Source organism: Micromys minutus (genome assembly GCF_963924665.1).
Source record: "Micromys minutus genome assembly, chromosome: 16".
NCBI lineage: Eukaryota > Metazoa > Chordata > Mammalia > Rodentia > Muridae > Micromys > Micromys minutus.
The window spans coordinates 46,478,088-46,505,900 of NC_137985.1; the positions used below are offsets into that span (position 1 = coordinate 46,478,088).

The window sequence follows — 27,813 nt, forward strand, 5'->3', positions numbered from 1 at the left end:
ACCATATCAACTCAAGGACGCCAGCTCCCTGGTCCTGGTAAATTAGCAGAGTGAGAACATCGGTTATACTCACTGCATTCAGCCTCCTGAAGCAGTGCTCCCTGGGAACTTGCCATCCCCTCAAGGAACAGCACTGATTATCCATCGCCTGCTCATAGAGTGAGTTTATAAATCTCACCAGCAGTGCAGTAAGCCGACCCTGATGGAGGCAGGTGATCAAATACCATCCTGGATTGCTTTACAAAATTTCCAAAAGTAATAGGAAGTAGAATTATCAGGAAACACAAGGGTCTTCCTGGATGTGCATAGTTAATCAGCTCACACTTACAGTACGGAGTTTCTGTCTACCTTCTTGATGGAGTTGTAACGACATCAGTAACCACTATACTGTTATCTTGCCACCCAAGTCCTAAGGTGAGTACTGGTCAGAATGCCATCCCACCTTTCAGGATATACTGGTTAACTGGGTTCCCAGCATCTCCTTCCAGAGCACTGCAGCAGTGAGATGGGAGTGCCCTGGCTGTGTGGTTCCTAGGTGGCTAAAATCTTCAGCTAGAGATACCATGGCAGGAGCAGATACAACCTTAGTAATAATGAAAACCTCTTTCAAATATATTGTCTACTTTCAGATGCTGAGTTGGGCTTCTATATCACCAAGAGTCTGGTCAGGTGACTAGTGGATAAAGGTGTTTGTTATCAAACCTGGCTACTTGAGTTTGATCTCTGGAACCCAGATGGGGAGGAGACATGGTGGAAAGAAAGAATCAACTTCTGTAAGTTGTCTTGGGACTATCACAGAATACTATTGACATGTAAGCACTGTGGTGTGTTCACATGTGCATACAAAAGTACACATACGTGAATAAACACATAAATGTAACAGATTAAGAGAGATGCAAAGTGACCTTGGCCATAGGTACAATTATGAAATAGGTGTTTGCTAGATATGATGGTGCATACCTTTAGCCCCAGCATTCAGGAGGCAGAGGCAGATGGGTTTCTGTGTGTTCAAGGACAGCCTGATATACATAGTGAATTACAGAACAGCCAAGATTACATAGAGAGATGCTGTCTAAAAAAAGTTGCTAATCAAAGAAAGAACAGGCGATCTGTGGGTCTGCCTTTATTCACTGATTAGCTGAATAGTCTTTGGCAAACTGTTCAATTGCTTTGGGTTTGAAAGTAGACAGTGTTTTAAAAAATATTTTCTTTGAAGTCTCTCACATGCAAATCAAATAGCTCAGGTTCACAAAGTAAACCAACAGAAATATTACAATACACCCCAATAAAGAAAGAAAAAATGGCCAAGAATACTGGATTTTTAAACATATTCTTTCTCATTGAAATATTTCTATATTTTAAACTCGAGAAAAGTAGTATGAAAGCTATCTGACTGGATCAGAAAGGCTTCAGCCACCTCTGATCTTGCTCTGCAGAGGGCCATGGCAGCACTGCTCCTCTGTTCTCTTAGGGAGAAGTCAGGGGCATAATTCTGTCCTTGCTGCCCTGCTGCCCATTGGGTTTTCTTTAGTGTCCTTTACGAGGGAGTCACAGGTGGCGGACAGGAGTCCGATGATGACTGACTACTCTCTTGTTACTAGCAATGATTCTGCAAGTTGTAGCTTTGGAAAAAGGAAACAGAATTCTGGAAATGTGCAGGGGGACCAGGAGGATTTAGATGTCAGAGAAAAAGGACTCCAGGTAAGAGGTTGTGAGGTGGTGTCCAGGATACACAAGTGAATTTGGTAGTTCTTTAATTTGTTTTGGATCCTGGCCACCCACTAGGCTTCTGGCACCAACCAGAGAGTGCTAACTTGAGCCTTCATTTGTGGTATGTGTCCCATGCCAAGTGATATACTAATGCCACAGGAACAAAAGAGAACTAGGAGTCCACCTCACACACAGCAAAGATGCAACAGGCTCAGCAGGATTGGTTTGACGTTAGTTTTGTGGGAAATGAGGTATTTATACATACAAGAAATCTGGTGAGGATGCTATACTGTGGGAGAGAGTATTCTGTGCCCACATTCTCTTGAAGCTACATTGACAGGGTGGATTATAAGTGGAAGATTGGATCAGATGCAGGCACTTGGAAATTATAGGTGAAGGAATTTTTGGTGGAGGGAAGAAACTCACAGATTTAGTATCAGTTTGTTTTAACTGACCAAAGCAAGATACTATATAGTCTGGAGGGACATAAGCAACACACGTTTATTTCCTACCATTCAGGAGGCTAGAAGTCTGAGGTCAGGGTATCAGCATGGTCAGGATCTTGAGGATCTTCTTTCTGTGTGCTTTTCCTTGCTTTAGTGCATATGGACAGAGCTATACTTCTACTATTCCTGTAATGAACCCACTGATCCAATGTCCTCAGAACGATGCTCCATTAGAAGGCTACTGTTGCTCTTCAGGTGCTGCGGAGAACACCTTCCCCGGGCTGTTCCATCTCAAGGGTATTGCCATTAGATAGCTGTGGTTCTAGGTCTGGCTCTGTCATGATCATTATAATCACTCAGCTAATTTAAATTCAGAGTCTTTTTCATAAAAGAGGTGGGTAGAAGGTTTCAAGGTTTAAAGGCAGACCAAATATATCCATGCCCACAAAGCAAAGATAGTATTAGTTAGGGATATTGGGTTATCTTACCAGTTTTCTGCTTTGCATTTTCTGTTGGGCCAGGAACAGAACTCACACCCAGCCTAACAATTGCTTCCCAGCATCCTTCCCCCATTTCCTTAGTGCAGAGGGTCTGATAGAGGCAGGCTTCAATCATCAGCAGGCTTAATGTCACCCGAGGAGCCATTACTGAGGTTGTTCCCTGGCCTTGCCTGTGCAGAACAGAGCTATGCAAACAGTGTTTGGGGTGCTAGCCAGGATCTTGTGGTGATGAAATAGGAAATGCATTCCGACAGTTTTGAAAAGAAAATCCTTGCATAAACATGGTCCAAGAAACACAGGTAAGTAGTACAGAGCAAAAGAGGCTTAGCACGTGTTCCCTCCCTCCCTCCCTACCTCCTTCCCTCCCTCTGTGTCTGTCTGTCTACATGAGTTTGAGACCACTGTGTTGGACTTGTTATCAAATCCAGGATGAGCTTCCCCTGACATACTTGAGGAAATCTTTAAGTACTTGAAGACACTGCAAGTACTACAGCTGACAAAGGTCAGTTCAGCCAGGTGCAGTGGTGCACACCTGTGACTACAGCACTTGGGAAAATATGGATGGAGGGTCAGAAGTTCAAGGCCAGCCTGAGCTGAGAAGTATCAAAACTTACCATACCCCAGCAGCAAACAGCAAAGTGATTGGATTTTGTGATACTCTGAGCTACATTGTCTAGAAGGACACCAGAACTGAGATAATCAAGGTCCTGAGCACCAACTAGGGAATTCTGGTTTGTCTATATGGAAAAGGTCTCCCTTTTATGGACTGGGTAACACTGTGTCTTATGAGGGATGAGGAGGTCAAGGTCTAGGACACTGTTCTCCCAGAACCTTAGCAACCTCCAGCTGGGCTGAGACAGTACTCAGGAGCCTAGCACCCTATATATAGCGTCTCAGGTCAACACCAAGGTGTCACAGAGGGACCACAGCTGTTATAAAGAGGGATTCAAGCTTCAGGAAATTCAAGAGATGTTAGTCTCAGACCCCATCTAGTCTGGGCCGGAGCTGGGGCTAGAAAACTCTAAACTCCAAATGTTTGCTTGTTCTATCCTCTCAGGCCCATCCAGGGCCACCTCACTTACAAGGCTGCCCGTTCCTGGGTAGAGAAGCTCTTGTTACCAGTTCTGAGCTTATTCCCATGACTGGTTATCAGTCAGCAGTGTCTTTAATGACAATATTAGCCCAGATAAAAATGAACATGACCCATGCCATTCTAAATAGACTGAATCAACCAACATACACACATCCAACTAGCACCAAAGGCCTGTCTCCTAAAACACATGCTTTTCTTGGCTCAGTATCATGTGACCAGTTCTTGCGTATATGCTGGGCCATGCCAAGAGCTTGTTTCAAATAATCAGTTTTATTAATGTGAACAAGAGGAATGGTTGGGAGTGGAGCAGGACTCCCAGGAGTGAAGAGTTGGAACATGTGACTCCAAAATGAGCACTGTCTTGCTGAGCACAAAGCCACCTCCAAAGCAGGCCTGTAGGTGCCTTCAACCCCCCCCCTTTCTCTCCCTCCCTCTCTCCCCCCCCCCTCTCTCTCTCACACACACACACACAAATATACAATATAAACACATATATATGACATAAGGACACACATTGTTATTTTATGTTTATAGGTGGTAAGAACAGTTTGTGGAGGTGTTGTCCTGGGGCCAGGCAAAGAATCTACACACAGCCCTCTGACCATAGTTTTCATGTTTTCTGGGCTGACACACTTTATCTAGAATTCTTAATTGGTAAATTGGTAATGAATTATCTATATAAATGAGAATTCATACATCTTCTGCCATTGTGTGGTCTGCTTGGGGCCCTTTCAACTTTTGAGTACAAAACTTGTAATTTAGAACAGTAACTGTTCTCTTTCTAGACAATGCTCATTTCTGAAGCCTAATCTTTGGTCTTAATTTTAAAAAATACTGTCATAGAAAGTGACACTAAACTATTAACACTTGGTATACCTCTGGTATAGCTTTGTTAAAAATCTGAATAGATAGATGAGGAAGAGGAGGGGAAGAAAAAAGAGAAAGTAGAAGTGGGAAGGAAGAATTTAGTCTGCAGACTTCTCCCTGTGTGCCATCTGCCCTACTCACTCTGAGATCTAAGAGTGGAGACATATAAACACGGAAAGCAGCCCAGTCTCCTTGGCCTTTGGAGAATGCTCTTTCTTCAACTGTGACACCTGGGCTGCAGCCAGAGCAAGCAAGGAAGCAAGCATGCAAGCAGGCCTCTGTGCAGAGATAAAGGCATCACCAGGCATTTATTGAGCATCTGCATGGCTGGCTCAGGACTGGGCTAAGACACTGACTGAGTCAGAAAACTCTATTTCTACAGAACAGACCATCTTCCTTCATGAATTCAGAGCAGTTACCCTGGAAGTTCTGCACACTCCAGCAAAGGGTAGCAATTCACACTTCAGAAGCCAACCTAGAGAGGAGGGGTTCTGGTCTCTAGCAGCGCAGCATTGAAAGTTTGAAAACAGTGTTGCAGAAAAGTAGGTGAAACTGACAACAGGAAGGAGCAACAGGGACATAAATAAAAGAAATAAGGATTAAAATGATTTCAAAAAATAAAATTCAGAAGTTGTTGGAAACCATTTGATGTAAGAAAAAACATCTCTCTTTCCAGTTTGGTTGTGGGAGCATGACTATATTATGGTAAATTCCTTATTAATTATAAGCAATTATCTTCATTTACTACTATGTACCTTTAAAAATTACTTCCACATACATGATGATCCTCACATACCTGACATTGCAGAAGGAACTAATTCCTTAAGGCAGCAAATACACACACACACACACACACACACACACACACACACACACACACAAAATCAATATGACACAAGAAGGAAGGAAATTAAATATTTCTTTAAAAGTGACTGTAAGTAGTTAATATCACGTTTTAAGGATAATCTGATCACCTGAAAACTTTACTTTGGGGGGTATACCACACTACCTGAGCATATCAAAGTGACAATAGTGAGCGGTAAACTGCAGAAGTCTTGTGCGGCTGCTTCTCGACTCCTTGAGCACACACTGCCTACAGTCTGCAGGTGCTAGAGTGACATCTACAGCTCCAGGGAATTCACCCACAAAACCAAAGCAAGAAAACACCAGAAACCGAACAGAAACCTATCAAATTCTGATTTATTTGTTTCTACAGAGGGATTCTGAACACCCTACTTACTTAGAAGTAGTCACAGAAAGCTCTGTATTTTGTTTTATCTGTGGGAATTTGTTGTTATTTGTTTTGTTTTTCTCCAAGAAGAACCTATGGCACATTCCTAAATATTTACTGTCACCTGAAGGCCTACTTTATCTGTCATTGATGATAAAATTACCAGGGCTGGAGAGATGGCTCTGTGCTTAAAAGCACCAGTTGCTTTTGCTAGAGGACGCAGGTCCAATCCCCAGCATAAACAGCAGCTCACAGCATCTGCAACTCCAGTCCAAGGGAATCTAACACTCCTCTCTGGCTTCCATGGGTACTGCATGCACATGGTGCACAGACATACATGCAGGCAAAATACTCACATAAAAATAAAGGAAAAATAGAGCGGGAGTGTGAGAGAGACTGACCGTGCTCTAGTTCAGTCTAAGACAGGCTGCAGTGTACCCCAGGTGGTAAAAGTCTCAGGCTGTGGAGGACAAGGGCGCCCCATGTCACTGTTACATGTTATCATGCCTAATGTAGTGCTGGCAAATGTTAGACGTTCTCCCAACTATTTGGGAAAAGAATGAGTGTTGGCTTCTAAAACCGAGCTATGAATTAGTTTTGACTTATAAGTTTTGATTTCAGGGGCTTGTGTTTACCACATCAGATCGCAGGCCCGGCCCACCATAGGGTTTTCAAGGCCCTCAGCTAATGCTGTCTTTGTAAAGGCAGATGGGGCAGATGATGCAGCTCTTTAGCATCTTGGCACAGTGGTATACGGATGTGTGTGCACAGCATGTGTGTGTATGTGTATGTATACGTCTGTTTGTGTGTGTATTTGTGTGCATGTGTGTGTATGTGTATGTATGTATATGACTGTATGTGTGTATTTGTGTGTATGTGTGTGTGTGAGTGTGTATATGTATGTATATGTATGTTTGTATTTGTGTGTATGTGTGTATATGTGTGTGTGTGTGTGTGCAGTGACCAATTCTATGTGTGTGCATGTGTATGCAGTGACCAATTCTATGTGTGTGTGTATGTGTGTGTATATGTGTGTGTGTGTGTGTGTGTGTGTGCAGTGACCAGTTCTGTCCATCAGTGTGATGGGGTAAATCGAGTATAGAGGAATGAATGCAAATAGTTAAATTTCATTAGGGCAAATTCCTTATGCCTAAGAATTCCCAATTTGTTTTTTTCCTTTTCTTTTCAGAGACAAATTGTCCTCAATGCAGGGGCAAAAATAGGTGTCTAGACATCTAAATTCACTAAAACAGACAGCTCAGAGAGTCTGTAAATCATTGGAACAAAGAATATTTTTCTAGCAGAACAGAAACAAAGTAGTTGGTGCATTCCTCTCTGCAAACCTGGGTTTGCACAGTGCTGGAGCAGAGGCAGCAGTGATGCTTCTGCCAGTCTGTCACATGTGCACCAATGCTAATGGCCAGAGCAGTATATCACAAAGGTCCTTGAGGCCAGCGACTTCTCCATTTTTTTTTTTTTTTTTTAAATCGCATGTCCCAAACACACACCTCTTGCTTCTTTACTTTGATGCCCTGTGGGGTAGGGTGGGAGTAGTAGCTTTATTTTAACATCCCAGGAGAAAAATCAGAAGATTCTGTCCACATATTAAATCATATCAAATCACAATGTAAGTAAAAAAAAAATCTGAGTATTCCTTAATCTAGTCCTGCAACAATGTTTTCTCTTTCCAAACTTGGCTCTTCAATAGGTATTTCTAGGATGGGGTTAACTGCAGGAATCTCACAGACTGCATAGGAGTAACCTTTGAGCAGCAGCCTTCTTGGTGGTTCTGAACTCACTGCTGTATAGCAGCAGTAGAGAATCCAGAAAGGAGGAAGAGAGAGGAGAAAAAAATTGAGAGGGAGCCAGGGTCAAGAGAAACAAAATTTACAGTAGTTGGGGACTTGGTATTTCCTAGATACTGGAAACCAGGTAGCCTAGAGACAGGGTCTTCTCAAGTAGGGAAAGGCAAGTGGCTGTCTCTCTATAGTCCAGTGGGGAAACTGAGAAGACCCTTAATTATCTTCCTGACAGAAATCAGCTCTGCTGCAGATGAATAGGAGAGGACTTCTGGGCAGGATCTCTCGCTTCTCTTCTGCAGGGGAGAATAAGAACTCATAACTATTGGTACAAGTTCCTGGATGCAGGGCATCTAGTGTGGAGGTCCTGTAACTACTTACCCATTCTCCAAATGCTGGGGTGTGATCTGTGTCTCAGCACACAAGCCGCATGCTAATAACACCAGGCTCCTCAATCCCCCAGTCCTTGGCCACCACATAGTCCTTCATGATCTGGGTTTTGCCTCATCTCAGGCTTAGCTCTTGTGCCCACTCAAATGGTCAGTTTCAGCCGTAATGAACAGCAAGCAGCTCCCTTTACCTGACAGGCTATTTTGTTCCTCAGGACCTTTGCTTATGCTCTTTCCTATGCATGTTCCTATAGTGTGACCTAGTAACCTTTATTTGACTTTTATATACTAGCACTGCTTTATATACAAGCACTGCTTCCGTTGTTTTTCTTTTTGTTTGAATTTCACTCTTCAGAATGTCAGTAACACAAAGGCAAAGACTTGGTCTATTTTATTTTCTACTATCCTGTGTGTCTACAACAGAGCCTGGTCTGTGGACTCCTAAGAACAGTATGGACTATAGGTATTTCTGAATCTCTTAGCACATGATTTTAAACAGGATGGGCATTTAGTAAAAGCTAATAAACAAGAGCAGGGATGACTGGTAAATGTCTAAAGGGCCACAAAATTTAGTGTTGGCATTTCCCCAAGAATATATCACCCTCTAGTGTTCTGCTGCATGATGAGGCCTCTTTTAAAAAATTATTATTTCTTAAATCTTCTGTGAGGAAAGAGTTAGTTTTAAAGAAGCACATTCTAAATCCCTTTTACACACATCCTGCAGTAGAAGCTTGTGCTGGATTAGTCACACACTTGGCCAACACTAAGCTACCAGTTCTAGGATTTGTGAGACTATACATAAACTGCTTCCGGTTTAACTAATGCCTGAGGAGGCTTGCACTGGTCTTGGAAATTGTGCAGAGTCATCACACCATGATCAATCTGATGGACTAGTTTGGATTTTCTCTGTGCCTGTGTCTCCACATCCTGTTTGCTGCTGGGAAGGAGTAGAACGAGGGAAGGCACTTGGAGCCTCTTTGGATAGGCTGTCAGAAGGACCAGCTCAAAGGCAGGCAGGAAGGCCTCTTCTCTGGCCACAAGGGAAGTCAGTTAGATGATCTTTGAAAGCTTCCAAGTTCCCAGACATCATCCTGTCCTATGTTATGAACATGCACACATGGACATACCTGTGCTGCCCACACTTACAGACAGTTCATATAAATATGGTAAATATGGTAAAGAGCAGGTTTAAAATATATTTTTTCTTAAAAAGAAATAACATTAGTTATAACATGAAACATACTAATTCAACCTCAGAGCCTAGGGTCTGATATTTAAAATCCTGTTCCTCTAAGAAAAATAAAGACTGTACATACATATTACATATACATATATACCTACATACAGGGGAAGAGAGAGACTGAGAGATTCGCTCATTACAAATGGTAGAATTTGGAGGTTGGGTAAGATAAGTGGAAACAAAGAATTTAGTAAAACTTTAAAATAATACTCCAGTGGCTCTTGCCAGCAGAACTGGGTAAGCATTCCTTCCCATAAGCTGCTGTGTGGTGTGAGAACGGCAGGGTTAACAAATGCAGAACACAGGCTGATAGGTTTTCTGACCATAATCCAGCAGCTGCCAGAAGCTATGGGCGCATTCCATGGAGCATTTATGGGCTCACCAGCACTAGTCTATGACAATTTTATTTAATCATAAAAATATAATAGTAGTCAAATCTTTTTGTAGTTTCAGTTTACTGCTTTCTCAAGTAAAATAAATGGTCTCTCAGATTTCTTCTGCTTTCATCTCTCTGCTCTAAGAATAGTAGGATAAGGTTCCAATTAAGGCCCATTAAATGTTCACATTGATTCATGTGAACCAGTTTCTAGTTTCTCTTCCTAACACAATCTCAGTGCACCTCGCAGCAATTTTAGTGCTTCGTTACCTGGCTAAATACAGAGATGTATTTGGGTGTGAGGTCTTCTTTCCCTCGGCTTCTGTGCCTACCTTCACTACTTTCCAGACAAGCATATACTGATTAGTTGTCAGGCAGGTTCAGCTTAACCAGCCACACCTCTAGGCAAGGCAGTCAGTTAGATAGAGCCAGACTGACAGTGGGACTCTTAGGTGGCTGGGTCAGAGCAGTGTATGAAGTAACAGTCTAAAGGCCTGGTTATGAGAAGACAACCTTGTGCTTTGGGTCCACAGAGGAACTGTGGAGGCAGGAGGCACACAGCCTTTTCCATCTTCTCAGCAGATGGGAGAACATACTCTGACAGCAGAGATAACCTACTTAAGATGGTATTAAGTGTCAAAGCTGACTTGAATGGATACAGGGGCTTTTCTCATTAGGAGCAGGGAATCTGGAGGGAAACAACAGTAGTCCATTGATATCACTGGTTAGCATTTGCTCTGGTCTAGGGAATGTGCTAATTGCTAAGCAAGTGATTTAATTCACTGTGCATAACAATCACATGACATGTTATTAATATGATCTACATATCACACATAAAACATAAAATGGGAAGGTAAGTGGCTTGCCTGGGATCACAGAGCTACAGATGGAACTGCTGGTTATATTAATCAATATATTCATGGCCAAAGACCATGCTCTTTTCATCAAGCTCAGGAGCAAACTATCTCTTAAAGCAGGAACCTAATGAGGATTCCAGCACATCAGGTATTATGAGGTGGCAAAGCTCAAAGTAGACTATAATGCCATGATGGTTTTTCTCTGTCATCCTGGTTAGACTGAGAGATGCTGAGTATATTAGTAAAACATGTGTGTGTATCTGTAAGGGTGTTCCCACAGGTGATTAACTCAGGGTTGAGAGGACATACTCTGAATGTGAGAAGTAGCATCCCAGAGGCTTGGCCTAGATGGTGGAATAAAATGTGAATAGAAAAGCCCACTTGCAGGGGTACAATATTTACTTCTTGACTGCCAAAAATAAGTATGTATGTCTGCTTTATCCTAAGTGTTCACTAAGTCTCACCATAGGCTCCAAACCTTCAAAACCAGCATCATTTGGACAATGATCAGGTCGGCTACAGAGTTAAGCAGTAATGACCACTCCATAAGCCTTGGACAGTGTCTACAGTGGACTCAAATTCTAGGGGATAGGGGTGGGGGACTGGATCTAGGGTACTTTGTTGTACTAATAAAAGTCTTGCCAACAACAGAAAATCAGGATCAAGAAGTGGCATTGTTGCAGTGACTACATGACCATGTGATTTCCGAGCTATTAGAACTGGTCTTTGGAGGAAATCTGGAGACGTAGGCTACAGAAGCTCTAGAGCTGCACAAGCAGAGTTCAGTGCTCAACTTTGTTAGTTAAGAGCTGAGGATGTTCGCAGGAATGTGGACATTACAAACTGTCCATGAGGTTTCAGATGAGAGTCAAGTACTCCACTCTGGAGTTGGAGCAGAAGCCATGCATGTTACAGTCTGGTACAGTCTGACCTACATTATATCCATGCTACGAGAATTAATTCTTTTGATAGACAGGAAACTGAAGTCCAGAGATGGGCAGTGACTTGGTCAGGGCCACATAGATAGAAAAAGATACTAGAGCAGTTATTACAGCTCCTTCTGCAACTGACAATGGTAATATAAAGTTTCCTTATTTCAGGAGACCTTGGGTAAAGACTAGGTTCAGTGTGTGTGTGTGTGTGTGTGTGTGTGTGTGTGTGTGTGTGTGTGGAGTGGCACTATTAGGAGGTGTAGCCTTGTTGGAGTGGGTGTGTCACTGTGGGTGTGGGCTTTAAGACCCTCATCCTAGCTGCCCTGAAGGGAGTCTTCTGCTAGCAGCCTTCAGAGGAAGATGGAGAACTCTCAGCTTCTCCTACACCATGCCTGCCTGGACGTAAGAGTTGCCTTGGTCATGGGTCTGTTCACAGCAAAAAAACCTTAAGACAGACAGACAAGCAGATAGAAACAGACAGACAAACTGTCTATCTCTCTCTCTATCTCTCTATCTATCTATCTATCTATCTATCTATCTATCTATCTATCTATCATATGTCACTGCACTAAATTTGTGTAGCAAAAGTCACAAATGATGAGGGGAGTGAAAGGCCGTTTGCTTGAATCCTGTGACGTGAATTGCACTATACATAGCCAGAATTAGTGGCTGGCAGCCTTCTTCATTTCAGTTGCAAGCACAATACTGATGAACATATTTAGGCAAATATTACTTTTAATGATCTACTTTTTTCCCTCCTGTCCCATGTTTTTCTTTGGTACTATGATACTGATAATAACCTTCTGAAAGGAGCTATATACTATCATAGGGAACAAATACAGAAAGGTCAAGACTGTGCTGATGCTGGGATGACAGCAAGGCCTTGAGTGTTGAACATGCTCCTCACGCTCAGCCCAATGCAGCAGCAGCTGCTTCATGGGCCAGATGAGGTCAGTAGAGTGTACCAAGTAGGTGGGACCCAGGATGGATCATCTGCCTTTGAGAAAGACAAAGAGTAAGAAAAGGATGTTTGAGCAGGACTTAAGGCCAGGTCTGAACGCTCTAAAAGTTGGGCTGTGACCTGGGAAACTGCCATTCTCAGAACACAACTGAAGCCAGGGATGTAGACAGACGAGTGCTCGCCTACCGTGTACGAGGTGCTCATTTCAAGCCCTGCCATTGCGAACAATACAAAGCACACAAAATGAGACAAAGCTCCAGGAGCAGTGAGATGGCCTGAAACGTGCCAGTGGCCAAGCCTGTGTTCCCAGAGCTCACCCCCACAACTGCTCTTTAATTTACACATACACATAAATTCAAAAAACAGAATAAAATTCAACACTATGAAGGAAAGTCTGAGGCTGTAGCTCAGTGGCAAATATCCTGCTAAGCAACTACAACAAACCACAACCATCTTCCTTGGCTGCAGTGGAAAATGGAGAAATTATTTACGTAGCAGAAACAACATGAGGGCAGCAGATTAAGACGGACGCCAGGCATGGTGGTGCACACATTTAATGCCAGCATCCGGGGCTGGAGAGATGGCTCAGTGCTTAAGAGCACCGTTTGCTCTTCAGAGGTCCTGAGCTCAACTCCCAGCAACCACATGGTGGATCCCATTCATCTGTAATGGGATCTGATGCCCTCTTCTGGTGTGTCTGAAGACAGATACAATATACACATATAAATAAAAATTAATAAAAAAAAATCCAGCATCCAAGCGACAGAGGTGAGAGTACCTCTGTGACTTGGATGTCAACCTGATCTACACAGTGAGATTCTATCTCAAAACAACCAAGTCCATGGCGGTGGCACACAGCTTTGATCCCAGCACTCCAGAGGCAAAGGCAGACAGCTCTCTGAGTTTCTGATTAGACAGCAATGCGCAAGAAAACCCTGCCTTGAAAAACAGTAACAACAAAATCCCCTAAAAAACCAAAACCAAGACAAAACAATAACTAACCACTCAAAACAAAACCAAACAAATAATAATAAAAAACCCTCAAATTAAAACAAAACCAGGAACAAAAAAAATTGAGTTATATGACTTGGAAATACCACACAATCACACGTCGAACCCCACTGTCTAGCCTCCCTGTTCTGGTCTTCCTAGAAGCATCAGGTGCTCTAATACAGCACAGAGCATAGGGTCACGCTATCTATATCCCCGCTTGTGGGATCATGACTACACACTCATATAAATGACTGAGGTAACTGAAAAGTGCTTTCAACATGCAATGATCAAACATTAATGCAAAATCAAATGTGATGACTCCAAGGTGATTTGGGCAGCATGTTCCCAAGTTATATCATCCACCTTCATTGTCATTGTGATTCTGAATATAAAATATGTGCACTTTCAACTACACATATACTTTATACCCCCAGCATCAACAAACATACAGGAAACACCTTGGCTCCGATTAAAGGCTATTCTATTTGATATGAAATAAAGTGCTTTTTACCATACAAAGGTTCTGCTCTTTTAGAAACATAATGGTTTAATTACAGAAAACAAAGACTTCTAATATTTCTCCTACTGTCCTGTAAGTATCAAATTAGTATCTTTGAATCGTGTTGTGTTCTAATGTTTGATTGTAAAAACTGCTGTTGGAGTTGTAAGCTTGAATTTCATAAAAGAAAAAAATCCTATAAAATGAATTTGTCTTTGCATTAGAAAAGAATTTCCCATAATTTCAAGACCCCTAGACATATTTTAAAAATTTTGAGACTAATTTAATTTTGTTTCCCTTCCCTTTCCTCTCTCCAAACCCTCCCATATACCCACTTCCTCCTCTCTCCTTCAAATTCACAACTTCTTTCACTGATTGTTATTACATATGGATCTGTATTTGCACGTACACATATAGTTCTAAATACAACCTGATGAGTAATGTCACTTGAATGTATGCTTTAAGAGTTGGCTTTGTGGTACTGAACAACCGGTTGGTGTGCTCTTTCTGCGCACACTCCCACCACTCAGACTTTTGCCATTTTGCACTAAGTATATATATGAAGTGATGGCCTTAATACTGATGTTTACAGATATCAGTCAACTCTGAAAACTTCTGAAGATTCTCTATGATCTGCAGTATTGAATATTCAGCCAATATTTAATTATTTATAAAAAACAAATAGGCACACCCATCTAATTAGTACAGCATTTGCTTCAGTTTTTAGTAAATAGTAAACTTATATTGTCTAAGGATTGTTTTAAAATAAATTTCTTCATGATTTTTATCAGTAAACATTCAATTTCTATACCTACTTTATATACTTGCCCACTCTGGGTCATGAAACAATTTCTTGGACAAAAAGGGGTCCTGAGTTAGAAAGTATAAGGCTCTGACCTTTCTTTCTGGCACCACAGAGAGGCGGATGGGAAGGTGGGCCAAAGTGACCTTTGCTTACAGTTGTTGTTAAGACTGAAGCTGGGACCTGGACTCTGTCAGGCCTTTCCTGGTGAGAGAGGCCTTCACTAATCAAAATGAATATGCAAAGGTGCTTATTCCCATGACAGTAATATTCAGGTGGTCATACAATCTTTCATTTGAGTTAATTTAATTATCAGACCAAATTTAATTATCCAATATAATGTAAATAAAGCGAGGAGCTGACAGCACATATTAATTATGTTCATTATAATAATTAAATGGGAAAGAATTTAGAAAGTCATGAAAATATAAAATACAGAGACACTTTTAATTAAAACATCATTTTAATTAGACACTGTAAACCTATAGGAAACAGATGATTGGACATCACGGACAGGGCATTACTTTTTATTATCTGGCTTACTCTTCTGAAGTGATCTGTGGTATTATGGGGCTCAACCCTTCTAGCTAATTGATTAAGTGGCAGCAAGTAAAAAAAAAAAGGCCAATCCTTTATGCAAAGCAGTCACCTAATCAAACAGACTTAGGCTGCAGCAAGATTTTCAGGACCCCCTGTCTTGTAGAGAAACAGTGCTGTTACCCCAGGAGGAGATGGAGGCTCCTCTCTGGAAAGTAATGGAAAACTTAGCTGAACTAAGAACCATCACTTCTCTCAGCAGGCTGCACTGATCCCTGAGAACAGGGGTGTGTGAGAAGAGGCACCACCACTGAGCCTGCCTGTGAGGTGGGGCTGCCCAGATGACTTTCTAGGATAAAAGCTCCACAGACATGGACCCAGGGGCGAGAGCTTATAGCTGCTCTTACTGTATGTATCTCCTTAGCAAATGTTCGCTTAGAAAATTGGTGCTTTTGTGGGAAAGGGAACAAGTTCCTTTTAAAAGGAAAGCACGACACAGCAAAGCTTCACAAGTCACCCAGAGAAGTCTGCTGTGTGTCAACGGTTCTCCTCCTTAGTTCACCCTGGGGAAGCCGGGAGATAGTGAGCTTTAAATTACAAGCTGCCACAGAATGGGCAGGCAGCTTATTGCACTGTTTGGTGCTGACAGGATCTGGAGGAGAGCAAGGAGGACCTGAAAACCAGATTCAGGTGTAGAGTCCCTCTGAAATCAGGTGCTGGTCTGTCTATGGTTCTAGTCTCAGACTTTTAATGTCACCAGCTCAAGGCATATCTTAGTACAATCTTTTTTAAAATCATGTGAAAAATACATAACAATTTAGCAGCTGAAACATTTTAGCATCACTCGAGCACGTGCGCACACACACACACACACACACACACACACACACACACACACAGTGGAACACATACACAAACACACAGGAGAACATACACAGGCATACACTGACACATATGTGTACACACACACACACACACAGTGTAAATGTCACTGCTCTCCAGAACTACTCTACTTTTCAACAGTCACAGACACTTGAACCTAAAGGAGAGGATTCATCTAAGATCACATAGGTAAGGTGGAAGCAGAGCTGAGCTAAAAAGCCCTCTACTTGCTAAGTTGTGGTCTGGGCTTATTTATAACTTCCTAAAGTCCTTATGAGTCTCCTTGAGTGAGACAAAACATTATGCCCAGAAACCCCTGTTGGCATTCAGAGGGCAGGAACTGCTGTCCAAGATACACATACTTGACCAGCGGATGAACCTGTTACACTCCTGACTTAAGGCTCCTAGTGCTTTTCTCTATTTCAGGAGGCTTAACTTGCCTCTTAGACACTATTTCCCACCTACTATCTGAGGCAGGACTTAACTTAGCACTGACCACACTGTGGTCCTGACTAGGTGAGAGACAACACCTGGTCACAACAGTTCTAAGATCTCCACAGGACAAAGTAGTGCTTAGAAATTGCATTGCTACAAATCTTTGTTTAGAATCTTCTTACAATCTTTTCTATTAGTTTTTAAATTTCTTTTGTACTTTAACATGTTCTGTTTTCTCCTCATAAAGTTGTGCTGCATTTCAACAACTGTCTCAGTGGAACTCCTTCTCTGGTTCAGTAGATATCAGTTTAGCACCTTGCCCTGGAGGAAGGCAAGGTACCAAGATACAAGGTCTGGCATTTTTCACTCTTCTAATTTTGTTCTCTGAGTGACATCATCTCTCAACAGTGACCTCCAAAGCTTACTGCATCCTTTTCTTCTTCCAGCTCAAGCCTGATTGGGCAGTGGCTACTGCCACCACCTCTTACTCCTCAACTTCTCTCCCTCCTAACCCTTCTCTGCTCTGCTCCTACCCCCATGCTCTCTCTACCCATTTCAGCTGCTTTTCCTTATCCTTTAAATACATGTTTCCCTGTTCCAGTCTGCTCACTCTGGTGAGTCCAATTAGCACAGGGTTTTAAAGTGGAGGACTACTGTGTGTTCTAGCATCAGTACAGAAACTCAGAAACCCCACAGAAGTCTAAATTCTATAACTTATAATAGAGTTGATATATGCAAACAGATTCAAAGCATAGCATCATGAAATGTATTGTAAGAATGAAACCCCTTGGTGTGAAATTGCACACTCACACTTAGTGTAGAATTGCTAAACGGCACACTCACAAACTGTTCAGTCTTTACAAATGCAGCAGATTGTCATGATATATAGCATAAACCACTTACATATAAAACAGGAAATTGTTAGGTAAACTATGAATGTCCACACATGGTAAAGCCATTAAAAATGATATTCTGGTATAAAATGAAATGCAGAAAGCAGGCTATGAATACACATGCAATATGACTTCAGCTACATCAAACTGTTCATTAAGAAGACTCTGGAAAGAAACCTGTTAGTGACCATTTCAGATTCTGAGATCAGAAACAACAGGGCTTCCATTTTATTTTTTATATTTGCCGTGTCTTTTTCATAACAAATAGGGAATGCTTTGTGGCCATAACCATGAGAAGATACTTTAGAGTGAGATAAAACCACTCAGTAGGTTGACACACACGAAGGAAAGAAATCCACACAGGAGAGTCCCATCACCAGTTGTTTCCACAGTAGTTTTTAAGAATTTTATCAGTTTAGGGGCCTAGTCCTTAAAGAGGACAAAGACCTGGCTGTTTGCGAGAGAAGGAGTTTCCTGAGTATCTTTACAGTGGGAGGCAACAAGCAACTGCCTCTTGGCAACAGGGTTTGGGAAAAGGGAAAAAATTAAGTATATTGTTCTTCTAAGCACCTAGATCTTCTACATTTTAACCTCAAGAATTTTTTGAAAGTGGACTGGCCATTCCTTATCCTTATAGAGAACGCACCAGAGGTCCACTTTGCCCCCATATTTACTAAGGGCTGAATGTTTTACAAATCTGTAAGTCTGTGACTCTGGTGCTCTGAGCCTGTCTTGTTCTCTCTCATCCTTTCCTCCTCACCTGACATGCACTGGCAGCTCTCGGTGTGCAACTTCTTGCTTTGTCCTTGGCTGTGACAGCACACTCACCTCTTCTCCTGCCTTCCTCTAGTGTGCTCTTGGCTGAAAAATCTAATAGTCACATTTATTTTAGATTTGCTTAAAAAATTAGTGAACTTAGAGTAAAAGTTAGTGTGGAATGTTTAGATATTTTTCTCAGCTATAATCTATACAGTCAACTTTCTAGATAAAACTATATAAATGAGGTAGTTTAGAATTAGTTTGATGTGTTAGTTGTGCCATGATTTATTTAAAAAATAAAGTGTAATGAGAAAGATGGTGCTTTGCAATTCATCTTCCAATCCATAACAAACATTCCACCTTCATAAAGCAGGAGAATTCATTCACAGAAGAAGCCCTATTCAGAAACCAAATAAAGTATCCATGAACAGAATTATGCCTGTCTCTCAAGCAGGAGAAGCCAGAACCTTGCTTTCTTAGCTTCTGCCCCAAACTATCTGGAAGCCTCTGAACATCCAGACAGAGCAAGGCCAAGGATAGATTTATATGTCTGCTAAATGATCTGAGCCAAGAGGTGCTGATGCTTCCTTATCCTAGCAAGAGTCTTTGCGTTCATATAGTATGGGAGTAGACGCTGGCAGTATAGGAGAGAATAGATGATTCTGTGTACTTTAAGAATATTTTACTAAAATATCTTACCTTTATAGCTTTAAGAGGAGGTCCTTGTGTTATCTGGTATAGATCAAATATCCTTTTAGAGATAAAACCAGCAACATATCCTGGGATGCTAGTTAAAGGCCTTTATACAGGACAGATGGGTTCCAGCAGGCTAGCCTGTCTTTTCTCACTCCAATACCTCACACTCTCAGTGCTGGGAGTAATCTGAGGTACCTCCTAAAGGCGCTTACCTGGTTATCTGGGTGGTTGACAGTGAAGTAGCCCACACAGACGATGACCTCATGGAGGAGGCTTTCACAGGAGACTTGGCTGCAGTGGCCCAGCAAGGAACTAGCCATGTGCCGGAATGCCAGGGACAAGCCCTCTGCCCCTACAATAGACTGACAGAGAAGGAGCAGTTAAAACTCCCATCCCAGGGAGAGCTGGGGCCGTGCGTCATACAGCAAGTCCAGGCTCTGCACACTCTTGGCAGTGTGGCTAGAGGAACATTACACTCCTTCCTTCCTTCCTTCCTTCCTTCCTTCCTTCCTTCCTTCCTTCCTTCCTCCCTCCCTCCCTCCCTCCCTCCCTTCTTTTCTTTCTTTCAACACTTGTAAGTAGCATGCATATAAACAGAGTTCCTGTTCTTAGAAAAATGATGTGGAAAAGGAACTAATGGTACAAGTTATAGAGGTTCCTAACTTTCAAACAGCCTTAACCGTCAGATGTTTGCAAGTAAATTTGCATGAACCTGGAGCTTAATTTATTTTATCAAGTTTCTACATTAATTTTTATTGAATTTTCATATACCATATCCTTTTACTCTTTCTAAACTGTACTGGATTCTTCCTACCCATGTCCCCAGGCTTTCTTTCTTTTAAAAACAAAAACAAACAAGAAACACATATAACCCCCAAATGGAAACCAAAATATACAAACAAAAGACAAATTTTAAAAAGCCCAAATGAAGCAATATGAACAAAAAATCTATAAAAATGTCAAGAACCTGACTTTTATACTCTGGGCAGCAATTAGTTCAGGGGTTCTTAATCTAATAAATGATCAAAATAAATGCAATATTTAACCTGAAGGACTGTAAATAGAGCAGAACAAATGCCCACAACACATATATTCAAAACACACTCTACCAAAAGCAGTTATTTATTCTGTGCTTAATAACTCACATGTTCTCATTAGATAAGAATTCTTATTGCAGAAAATATGTAGAAGCATAAATATTAAATTTCATCTGTGAATGTACTGTGTGAACTAATTTCTAATGTCTTTTTTTCTCTTGTACACAGCTAAGACACATCAGTGTTTTGTAGGCTCCGGGGATTGTACCCAGGGCCTTGGACATAACAAAAACCCTCCATCACTGAGCTGTGTTCCCCACCATTATACATAGAGATAAATACACACTTGAAATTATTTACTTATCTTTAAACAGAAAAGAAATCTAAATAAGAATTAATTATTATTCAAATAAATAGTGCTTGAAAACAAAGGCTACCAAAAGAATTTGAAAAACCAAACCAAACCAAAAAATCTTTCCTCAAACTAGGGAGCCCTTCAGCTATGAGGCTTCTGGGATCTTTTCTCCAGACAGGCTATGGGCTGTCAGTGGCGGGCGACTTGGGAGGAGAATCTGAGTCTGCCTGTGCAGCCTGAAGCTTCTATTTAATAAACATGTCAAGCAGACAGAGCGACAGGAGGGCAAAGGGGAGAGGCGAAGCCCACAGAATACACTGCAGCCCACACTGGAATGAAGCGCTGCTGCCGGCCTGTGGGAAACACTGTTTTAAATTGAGCTCTATTTGAGGTCTTGTTGAGTTTGAAATCAGGTCAGATGACTGTAGCTTGGGAATCTCAGTTACTTCACTGTCTAGCTTGAGTGAGCCATCCCTGCAGGTGGGTACCACTCTAGCCTATGACTGCTGACTTTCAGTGTCTCCCAGCACAGTTCTACTGCCCCAAGACAACCCCCACTCCAAGTATTTTTTAAGCCCCAGACACTTCAAGAGGGCTTTGCTCCTTTAAATCAAGTCTTGACACCTTCTCAGTCCAGCCCTTATTTAATTAGTCTCGTCCAGCATTCGGTGACCTAATGCCCTCTGTTTAACCTTCCCTGATAAGAGCAGGTCACAGGGCATGTATGTTTGAATATAAAAATCAAACCAATTTTTCAAGGAAACTATATTTCCTTTCTAGCCAGAATTAATTGCCAAGTCAGTACATTGATTTGTTTCTTGAGACCACCTTCAATTGTCAAAAACTGTCATGGCCAATGCAATATACAGTATCGTTGACCTCCAGGCCACTTGTGCCAATATGAATTCAGAGTAAATTCACAGTCTTCGCTGAGGGGAGACATTTTAACAGCCTTATTGGCACATGATGAAAACGTTCTAACGGAAACCCTTTTGTTGTCATATGATAAATTTTCACTCAAAACAAGTGTACAGATGTGTGGCTCTGAAGAAAAGTAGAGAAACATGAATGCTACACTTGGTGCCTTCTGATTTAACATTTCCCAGGACACTAAGCAGACAGTTTAACTTCACAAGCCATACAGAAAGGAACTCATCAATAGTGTCCACGGAAATGTCCAGCAAGTGGGTTGCTAAGACCCAGAGACTAGAGAGTGTCAGTTCATTTGTCTGGGGCCTAGTACATCCTGACCAGCATGACACCATTACATAACCTTACTTACTTTTCTGTTTGTGAGGTAGATGTTTCTAATTTGCTTTAGATGAAGGCACTGAATCTTACACGCTCAGATGGCTTGTCCAAGGCCATACACTTTATGGTGGTGGTACAGATCAGGGTCTGATGAGCCCTCTGAATTCCTGTGATACCTAGAGGTGTGACAGGGACCAACATGCTCCTCATGTCATCCTGTCTCATTCTTTAGTAGCTTAGGTCACCTGTCTCAGCTCAGTTTTGTCTTTAGTTTCTTCTAGCCTTTTGTGGTCACCTTCACATTTTCTCAAGTCAGGTCCATGCTGAATGTACATTTCCTTCACTCCTCTGGAAATGTCTCCCCATCCCTAATGAAATCTGACCTTTGGCATGGGGCCAATTCTATGAACTAGAACATGAGTTTTTCTGATCATATCTATTATGAAAATACTATTTACTTCCCAAATTCACTCACTGCTATATAGTGTAGACACCTTTATATTCATTTGAATATTGTATATTTGATCATCAGTGGTGTCTGTGTGACAGATGTGTCATAGAGCTTGTTAAACAGTGGTGCAGCTCATAAATGCCCTCAAGTATTCTTCCCTATGTCTCTCTTTCAATCTGGGAGGCTTATGAGTGATTCAACTAGTATGTGTGTGTGTATGTGTGTGTATGTATGTGTGTATGTGTGTATGTATGTGTGTATGTGTGTGTATATGTGTGTATGTGTGTGTGTATGTGTGTATGTGTGTGTATGTATGTGTGTATGTATGTGTGTATGTGTGTGTATGTATGTGTGTATGTGTGTATGTATGTGTGTATGTGTGTATGTATGTGTGTATGTGTGTGTATATGTGTGTATGTGTGTATGTGTGTGTATGTATGTGTGTATGTGTGTGTATGTATGTGTGTATGTGTGTGTATGTGTGTGTATGTGTGTATATGTGTGTGTATGTGTGTGTATATGTGTGTGTGTATGTGTGTATGTGTATGTGTGTGTATGTGTATGTGTATGTATATGTGTGTATGTGTGTGTATGTGTGTGTGTATGTGTATGTATATGTGTGTATGTGTGTGTATGTGTGTGTGTATGTGTGTGTATATGTGTGTATGTGTGTGTGTATGTGTGTGTATATGTGTGTATGTGTATGTGTGTGTGTATGTGTATGTGTGTGTATATGTGTGTATGTGTGTGTATGTGTGTATGTGTGTATATGTGTATGTGTGTGTATGTGTGTATGTGTGTATGTGTGTGTGTATGTGTGTGTATATGTGTGTGTGTGTGTATATGTGTGTATGTGTGTATGTGTGTGTGTGTATGTGTGTATGTGTGTATATGTGTATGTGTGTGTTTTTTGTTGCTGCTGCTGCTATTTTTTTGGGACAGGGTCTTATGTAGTTTTGGCTCGCCCCTAGCTTATTATGTAACTGAGGTCCTGAACTGCTCTCATCTTGCTTCCCCCTCTTCCTTTCCAACCATACTCGGCTTTAAAAATGATTATTATTGTTATTTTTAAAAAGATATATTTATGTGTATACTGAGTACTTGCAATTTACGCATATATGTACACCAAATGCATGCCTGGTGGCTACCGAGGTCAGAAAAGGCCATGTGATCTCCCGGAACTGAACTTGCATGTGGCTGTCAACTTCATGACGGTGCTGCGAACTAAGCTTGAGTCCTCTGCAGGAAGAGCCAGCGATTTTAACTGCTGAGTCCCCCTAATGGTACTCTTGAGTCAGGGCCTAACAGTGTGATCCAGGCCGTCTTCGCTTTGCTGTAGTCCTGCCTCAGTTTCCAAGAGCTAAGGTATACACAGGTGTATGACTTTTGAAACTAGATTGTAAAAGCCATGTAGCTGCTGTCCAGTTCTTTTAGAACACTTGCTTCCCAGATGCTTCCTCTTAGGATCTTCCCCTCAGGACTCTGACATCATAAGCATTTGAGAAGCCTGAATTATACAGATAGGTTATATATAGATACTCTGGCCAATGGTCATACACAAACAGTCTTAGAGCTATCCCAGGCATCAACTGTGAATGAAGAAAGCTCTGGATAGTTTCATTTCCTACAAGGCACACTTACCCTCCCTTTTCCTTTACCCTTCTGAGTCTCTTGGCTGAAGTCTTGTCATCATGTAATAGAGCCGAGGCATCCTCATGAGATATGAAGAGCCCGATAGGATTCCAGAACTCACAGAGTCTGAGATCACAGTAAAATTGATCATGCTGCTATTACTTACTCCATTAAGTTTAAACATTTGCTTTTAAATGCATAAAAATATCTGGTTTCAGTATGTACTTTTTCATAATCTATGAACAGGAAAATCATTTGATGGGAAGACTACTGAACTCTATATTCTGAGGTCCTCTGATAAACAAATAAATGTCATATGCAACCAGAAGTAAGACTCGTTGACATTTTCTGGAGCAGACATCTCTCACTAGATGTGCCTGTAAACTACTCCAACTGTGAAGACTGCAGATCATGGCAAAGGCAACTTCAACTGCTTTGGAAACAGAAACACACTAATGCTAAAGGAGGGACTTCTGTCCTTGTGATAAAGTAACTACAAAGTTAAAAAAATAAGCTCCAATGATACAGCTCACTAACTTCCTTTCTGAACAGAATCCTAAGAAGCCATTAATTAGCTGAACGAGTGTCATCAGTTTCACAGCAGAAGTGTGTCATCTGAGGACAGTGGCAACCGCTGTCTCCACATAATACAGCTCTAAAGCCCTTTCCTCTTAGTAAGTAATTCATCTAAATTATAGGTTCATCATCTGCCAAGTTTGTTCCCCTTTTAATGAAATCACTCGACAGTTAATAAACGGACAGGGAAACTCTATTCCTTGGGGCTTGCTCTATAACAGGTTCAGTGTTTTTGAAAATTAAATTTCCTACTTTAAAAAAGTCTGTTTTTAAGCTGACATTGTAGTATTATAGCAGAAAGCCATTTTCTTTCTCTATAAAAACTTAAATTATAGGGGTTTGTACAGTTATATATTAATGCACTTTACTTGGGACACAAATCAGTTAAATCATCCTTAGAGTTATACCAATCAAAACAAACAATTTTGGTTCTATTTCTGTAAGAAACTTAATTTTGTAAATATTTAAACATTGATGGGATGATAATATCTTTATCTAAAGAACTTAAGACAGAAGATTTATAAGTGGCAGTGTGGCATAGGTTAAATTTAAGGACTGGGGAGTCATGGGTGACTAGTTTTGTTTCTGCTAAATAGGACCTTAGGCAAATTATTTATTTGCCATCTTCTCCATCTGTAAAATGGGTACAATAACATTTTTATAAAGCTATGAGAATAAATGAGAAAGCACATTTAACATTTAACGTGAAGAGAAATCACATAACTCTACAAAGCAGCTTAAAAGTGGCATATGCACTTTATAATTCTACTTACTGTAATCTAGGATCTCAAATTCCAGAGAAGAACTTCCCATTATATACACATTAATAGATTAACTTTTTGGAAACTGGAGAGATGGCTCAGTAGTTGGAAACACTAGTTGTTCTTCTAGAGGACCCATGCTTAATTCCTTGCACCCAAATGGTGGCTAACAATTTTCTAGAACTCCAATTCCAGAGATCTGACACCCTCTTCTGGCTTCTGCCGGCACCAAGCACACATGTGGTGCATAAACACACAGGAAGGGAAAACATACAAATGGAAATAAATACATCTTTTAAAAACGTTTTTAAAAAGGTGAATTTGGGGGAACTGGGGAAGATATCTCAGCAAATAAAATAATTGGTGTGCAGGAATGAGGACTTCATCTTAGCTTCCTAGCACCTGCATAAGAAGCTTGGCCTGCCTTTGAGTGCCTTAACCCTAGTGCAGAGGGCAAGGGTTAAGAGGCTTGCCTGCTAGCAAGTCTATCATGAATGGCGAGCCCCAGGCTCAGTGAGCCAGGCATTGTGGCACACATCTTCAATCCCTGTACTCCAGAGGCACAGGCAGGTAGAGCTCTGTAAGTGTGAGGCTGACTGGTCTTTGTAGGAGTCTCAGCTAAGACTACACAGCGAGACCCTGACTGGGGAGGGAGCAGGGGGAGATGGAGAGCAATAGAGGAGAATACCCAGCATCCACCTCTAGTCTACACACACACACACACACACACACACATACACAAGGGTATACACACACAAACTTTTTGTTGGTTTTAAAACCAACCTGAACCAAGGTTTTAGTACCTGAAAAGCAGACAAATCAAGAACCGCAAAGCTGTTGAAGAAGCGTAAACTCTGAATGGCTACTTGGATGGTGTTCTGGGTGTAACTCTCCTTGGGACTAGTGCCGGCATCTGAGATGGTGCCATGGAAGAGGATACAGTAGAGCATGTGTAGAACTCCAGCCAAGTCTGTGGCCTGAAGAGCAGCTGTCAGCCCTGTGGGATCCTGGTGATTATTGTCAAATATGCTGTAAGACCTGAGAGAGAAAGCACAACTCTTTGAGAAAAATCTAGTTAAAGGATGTTAGGATTTTTATAGGTTAAATGGAACACACCAAGCAGACCATTAAAAGCAAACCCTATGAGTTGTGTAATAAGGTAACAAGAGACCTCCAGAAACAAATGTAGCCCTCCCCACTAAGTGCACTGTGGCTTCCCTTCCTTCCCCTGGGAGATCAATCAGCCTGCGCAGGAGCGGTAACTGAGTACCATGCAGTTGGTGCTAAGGCCGTTACTGCCTTCTCTTCACTTGGCAGCCCAGGATACTCCACTATCTCTAGTGCCTACATCTAGACAAACTGCAGAGAGTCTGTAAGAGCTTTGTGTACTCAGAGATCCAAACACTATAGTTTTCCTCTCTGGTTCTTCAGAAGGGATCTTCTCAGGTGAAGAGGCTACAAGAAAAACAGACCTTAAAAACCCACAGCATATCTGTACACTGAAGGGAGATGCTTCAACTGCTTGTGTAGGCACTGTTCTAGATTAAAACAGTATTAACGGATATATAAGGCCATGTCCCCAAACAATCAGATTCAGTCACTGAGGTATGTTTATTGATGAAACAGAAGAGGCAGTTCCGTGGTAAATGAATTCTTAAAGCCAACAGTGAGCCAGCAAGGTTTTGCTAAATCTGTCTGATTCCTGAACTAAGGCATACAAAGCAGGGAGGACCAGGAGCACACAGTCAAAGCAGATACTTCTGCCAAGTGCTCATTCATCACCGCATCCCTGGCTTCCAGGAAGAGACAACGAAGATTACTGTCTGCAGAGACACCCTCCTTACCTCACGGCTAGCTTGCTTGATGGAGTCCCTCCTTATTTACTCTAGCACAAGGTGTCTAGATCTAAGCTTAAACTGTACACATTATTCCCTTACTTGTTCAGCACATGTCACACTCAGAGTGAGCAGGCTGCAGAGGACCACTTTTGTCACTTCTCTCACTTTCCCTTTACTGGCTCCGAGAAGATGGGAGTTTTGGAGACGCAACAGACAGGAGCTCTAGCCACAGCAGAGACAAACCCTCATGTTCCTTGGTGCCGTTCCAAGAGGGTCAGTTTCTGCCTTTTTTTTTTTTTTTTTTTTTTTAAATGAGACTTGGCTTTTTCTCTGGGAAGTTGTAAGGCTCTGCTCAATGTCTTTCCTTCCTACACTATCATCTGTATGGCTCTCAGCAGAAGTGCCCTTGTCACCCCACTACCATGCAATGACACCCTTCCCAGGCTCCTAACATTAACAGGTTTTCCTTTATCAGTTGTCACCCCTTCAGGCCAGAATGTAGAAGGGAGAGACACTTACAATCTATCTAAGATCTCATTATCTTGCCCCAAACATTCAGAAGATATCACTAATTAAGTAAGAACTGGGAGGGCTGGCTAGTGAATTTCTTGTCTAAAGAAATAATTTTATTGGTTTTAACTTGGTATTGCATTGCAGTAGGTTTATTGAAGCCCTAGTCATCGTTTATGCCTCAGATTATTGTTTCAGGCATTGCTCAGAGCACATCTACAAACCATGACACAGGCCTGTGCTCCTGCGCTCTTCTCCTGGAATATATTACCTATGTGAAGTCTTCTCATAGTTGGTAGGCAAGGACAGCTCTCATGCACAAGGTTAAAAACTACAACTTAAAGTAGGTCACGTGAGCTTCTTAAACAGCAGACACAGGTGCACCATGCAGCCTTATTACGTATGCTCTGGCCAAGGACCAAAGCATCTACAAAGAACAGGATGTGATTTTGTATTTTCTCTGCCTTTTCATTAGTCGGAATTTGCAACTCACGGAATATTGTTA

At 41.6% G+C, this 27,813-nt stretch overlaps 1 protein-coding gene across 1 annotated transcript in view; it reads right to left on the reverse strand.

Annotated features, from left to right (window-relative positions):
- SCAPER (S-phase cyclin A associated protein in the ER) overlaps positions 1-27,813 on the reverse strand; it is a 322,094-nt gene that overhangs the window by 6,638 nt on the left and 287,643 nt on the right. The window contains exons 29-30 of the mRNA XM_080929740.1: positions 25,764-25,998; positions 19,110-19,259 (exon numbers count right to left, since the gene is read on the reverse strand). Of these exons, the coding sequence (XP_080785866.1) occupies positions 19,110-19,259; positions 25,764-25,998 (385 nt within the window). The remainder of the gene's footprint in view (positions 1-19,109; positions 19,260-25,763; positions 25,999-27,813) is intronic.